Source organism: Seriola lalandi, unplaced genomic scaffold, assembly GCF_002814215.2.
Source record: "Seriola lalandi dorsalis isolate HSWRI2012SDOR001 ecotype SW California unplaced genomic scaffold, Sedor1 jcf7180002054524, whole genome shotgun sequence".
Classification (NCBI taxonomy): Eukaryota; Metazoa; Chordata; class Actinopteri; order Carangiformes; family Carangidae; genus Seriola; species Seriola lalandi.
The window spans coordinates 2,315,931-2,320,654 of NW_019525077.1; the positions used below are offsets into that span (position 1 = coordinate 2,315,931).

Consider the following 4,724-nt stretch of genomic DNA (forward strand, 5'->3'; position numbering starts at 1 on the left):
CAAAGAATAAAAAGAAGAGAACGTGGCGAGGAGGAGGCCTGGCAGCAGGAGCAGACGGTATGTGAGTGAATGACGAGTTTGTAAAAGAGCCTGAGAAAAGAAACGTGGGCAAAGTGCTGGGAAGAACGAGAAAGCAAGATAAATAAACGCAGAGGAGGAGAGATGCAGGGCAAAGAGCGCAGATAGAAAAGAAATTAAAGAAGAATGACTTGAAAGAAACAAAAGCTTCGATTTTAAAACTACAAAGTTACTGCATGCTTTTAAAGGAAAAGCCTTCGCAGTGTTGTCATAAGTAATAACTTACCAACCTCGGTGCAAGTGTTTTGATTCAGAAATGATGAAGTGGAAAGAAAATGATTCAAATAAACTTTTTTTTCCCTTAAAAGCCTCTGATTTCAAGTATTTAATGAAGCTAATGTAAGATAAGAGAAAGAAATATCTTATTAAATGTTGCTGGATATTTGTAGCAGTGTAACACTGGGCTTCGAAATGCAATACTTTTAAAGACTGACCGGATTAGTTTGATTCTAACGAGGATCAATAAACGCCTCGTCGTTCAATACTAAATTTCGAAACCTAAGGAGTAAATGAGTAACTCTCATCAGCGTCAGTGAGCCAATCAGCATGCAACATTCCTGGACCAAGATATAATAAACGCTGGTGATTGGCTGTTCATTCATACACAAACAGGTCTGAGTGTGTAAAGAGAAAAATAACATTTAAATTTGTACCACAATGTTATTGTAATTTTCTTTTTTGTTAAAATGGATTTGATTAAAATTGGTATCAAAAAAAGTATCAAGGTAAAGGTATCGGTATCAGTATATCGAGAACGTACTCTTGTGTATGTTATGCACATGGCAAGTCGACCCTTATTTGAAAATATGAGCATTATTCGCGAAACTGGGTTCAGAATTACGGGGTCAAATTAGGTTTAGTAGCTAGTAGGAGTCCATCTCTAAAAAGACTCAATCCTACACTTCCCACAATGCCTCATTCACATCATATGGGAAGCAAGGTAAAAATGGGAACATTTCCCCTTGAGGAGCACTTGTCTCATTAAGACACTTCCGAGATTACAGATTTGGTTGTATGAGGATTAAGGTGCTGTGCATCGACCATATAAACCCGTATCCATGGTGTTTGGGTTTAACTACATCAAACAAAGGTTTTTAGCTGATGTGAGGAGCCTGTACGTGTTTATATACTTTTTTATGCACTTTCGTATTATCGATCATCAAGTCGAATACACCTTTCAGAGGTGGTAAGTAAATATCGGTTGTTGACATGGAAGCTAAAGTCCAGTGGAGCCACTTTGGGAACCACTGGTCCGTCCCCACCACTGCAGTGTAGCTTCAACCAGTATTTGTATTTTGTGGAGGTGCAGTTTGAATCCTATGAGCTTTATGCTGTTCATGCTCTACACTCTGTTTCCTGCTTTTAGCCTGGAGCTGGTGCTTGTGGGGAAATCTAGAGGCCTCAGCTCCTGTTCTTCCTCTCTATACTGACACTGAAGGCTCAAATTAAGAGTTTTATTCATACTAAAGTTTCTCCAAGGCCAAAAGAGACGGTGCGGTTAAACCTTGTTGAGAGGAGCTGAAGTAATGACATAATTCACTGTAGTTTCCTTTCAATCTCTCTAATTATCTAATGACCCCGCAGATTTATCTCACGACCTTGTTCTGTGTTCACGTCCTCCAAAACCACCGCATCACATAACCAACGTAACTGATGCTTAACAAAATAAAAGGGATGGAGCGTGCATTGATATGGTGCTCTGGAATATTTTGTGTATTTCAAAGCAAATATGAACAAGTATGCTTCTCTTTCTAACCAGAAAAAACACCTTATTCATATTTAATGTAGATGAGCTAGCTGGCCCTCAGTCAGCATAAACACTAATTGTATTTTCTTTTTTAATCTGTAATGAAATAATTTAAGCTCTGGCTCAAAGAAACGTCTGTGCTCTGTGCAGCCAGCAGTGCACACTATTCAATATATTCATGGTTTAAGGTGGAATTGGAAATAAGGTTTTATATAACAGTCCGTGAATCTAATCTTTGTCCCCGGTAAAGCCGAGCAGAGCAGGTCATTTCATTTTCCCAGAAGTTACTACGATGATCCTCTCTGACACATTTCTGAGATGATTTTAATACTTGACTCGCACACACTGTGTGTTAGGCAGATTGAGATGATGCCTGGCAGATTAACAATCCTGTGCTGGTGGTGGATTACAGCTGCTGTGTTGTGTGATGACAACAAATCTCTGAAACTGTTTTTTCATTTAGAGCCGGTGTGTTACGCAACAACGACTGTAAGGGCCCGTTCTTCACGCAGAGGAAATCACAGACACTAATGTGAAGTGTATTTTCATTCAGAGGAACACGTTCATCAGCGGACTCGGACAGAAATGTCACATTATTACACAACATCGTGCAACACGTCTAATCGGTTTATATTCTCTGTCCTGTTATCGTCTGCGTAACTCTCCTTCATACCTGGGTTCCTGGGGGTCCCCACTAAAATGGAGAGCGATTTATTTTCACTATAATTCCATCCGTAAGTAACACGATGACGGAATGGAGGACTATTCAAACACAGGAGGAGCATGACTACCTGTCCCACCATCTCTACATCACAATATCATGCAGACTATTCACTTTTCACTAGAATAAAAACAACGATTTCAGAAAAGATCCTTGTTTTGGGGTAGGAGAAGTATGTTTTCTTCTGTCCTTACTGTTTTTATCATCTCAGGACCTTCAGGGGAGACCTGACCCTCAGGTCGGACACAAATGTCTTACTGAATCACAGTCTACGAGATGCCACCGAGTCAGGGGATCACGAGTCAGCAGGAGAGGAGTCATCCTCAGGGGACAAGAATTGTCTAATTTCGTTGTATCTCCCGACTTTGTTGTATTTTGCACGGTTCAGTGACAATAAAGGCTTTCTATTTCTATTTCCTGTACTAAATGTCATGATGATTCATTGTGTAGTTGATGAGATATTGCAGTTTGGGAAGTGGTGGAGCGAGATCAAAACAATAATGGCAAGATGTCGACCACCTCTCAAAAAAACCCAAAGGTATTTCCAACTGTTTAACTCATCAGTTAATTAATAATTTCAGCAGTTGTTCAGTGCACAGTTATATGACATAGGGCAAGTGAATACATCTGAAAGCCACAAAATAAAGTTCTGCATATTCTATAAAACCCAGTTATTTCACAACAGCAGATTTATCCATCAACCCATGTGGAGCTGAAAGTAAGTGAACGGTCCTCGGGCACAGACACGGAAGTAGGTGCAGGTGCATTGTGTGTGTGCGTGTGTGCATGTGTGTATGTCTATGTGTATGTGTATGTGTGTGTGGCACAGTGTGTGGCACACTGACCCATATACTAGCAGCATTTGAGTCTCAGCCATTTCTTGCAAGACACCGCTTGCTGGCAGCACATGCAGCACGACTTACTGCGAAAATCACCACGGTGCCCATAATCATCCTAAAATTATTTTTGGCATGATGCTCTGCGAATATCATAGAAAAAGAAGAAGAAAAAAATCCCCGCTATGGCAACAACACAGTGACAGGACAGGAGATAGAAAAAAAAAAAGCACCACAAAGCAAGCCAAGGTCATTACAAACTCATTATGAGCACCAGAGATAAAGCATAAGCTGACATTTTAGGAATATTACAGTGATTTTCCGTGAGCGTAAAGACGCAAATAATGCGCATTAATCTGCAGCCCGCGGCAATTTGCTGGATAAACATCTTGTCACTGAATGAAACGGTGAGTGTGCAGAGAGCTGAGCTCCGTAGCAGCATGCGTTTTGAAACCCGGAGCCGCAGGGATCACTGTTAATGAAGTGTTTTACAGCATAGCAACTGTCAATCATATTGATGAGCAAAGCCTCAGCCTCCCTCCTGTTGCCATAGAGAATTCATGATGTGAACAGGCACCCCGGACCTTTATCTATCAACTAAAGCAGAGTATTGGTGATAGATTTGGAGGTCTGTGTGTAATTCAAACGCATCTTACCCCGAACAAAGGTGGAGTGCCCTTGTCTGGAAGTGTGCATCCCAGTAATTCAGCCAGGAACTTTGCCATATAGAAGTGAGAAGTGTGAGATATTCCTGAAACGTGCAGGGTGAGCTGAATCAACAGGAGAGTCCTCTTTCTGTCAGCCTCGTGAACTTCTTTGTGGCGTTCAAGGACCCTGCGTGCATCCCTTCTCTGCTTCTCCTACAGCTGCCCGAACGAACCCCGGGGAGGAGGCGGAGACGTGCCGCTGGAAGAGAGGTGGAGAAAAGCCGCTGACTTCACTGCAGGGCAGCCGCTGGATGTGGAGCTTATAGCGTCCGGCTCTCGCCTCCAAAATCCTCTGTCGGCGAGTGGTCTCACCGTCAGCGGCGGTGTGGAGACAGCAGGTGGGGCCTGGCGGAGGGGGTGTGGGCGGGCCAACGAGCTGTCAGGTGGTTTTCATCGACACAGTTTAAACACAGTATCTTAAATTTATGACCACAAAATATAAATATATTTTAATATTAATCCAACTGAATTTTATTTACTGGCCATCCGAAGTACAAAAACTGTGGGAGTAAAAGTGTACTGCCTTCAAAGGAATAATATCATTACAGAGATAGGCAGTGATGTAAGGACTTTCGAGTTTGCTACTGTTAGCTAACGGATAAATCGCTAGCTAACTGAGAGCATACTAGTGCTAA

At 42.0% G+C, this 4,724-nt stretch overlaps 1 protein-coding gene across 1 annotated transcript in view; it reads right to left on the reverse strand.

Moving 5' to 3' along the window:
• rasgef1ba (RasGEF domain family, member 1Ba) overlaps window positions 1-4,353 on the reverse strand; it is a 115,365-nt gene extending 111,012 nt beyond the window's left edge. Inside the window, exon 1 of the mRNA XM_023414368.2 lies at window positions 4,039-4,353. Within this exon, the coding sequence (XP_023270136.1) occupies window positions 4,039-4,107 (69 nt within the window). The 5' untranslated portion in view covers window positions 4,108-4,353. The remainder of the gene's footprint in view (window positions 1-4,038) is intronic.
• Between the last annotated feature and the right edge of the window lie 371 nt (window positions 4,354-4,724).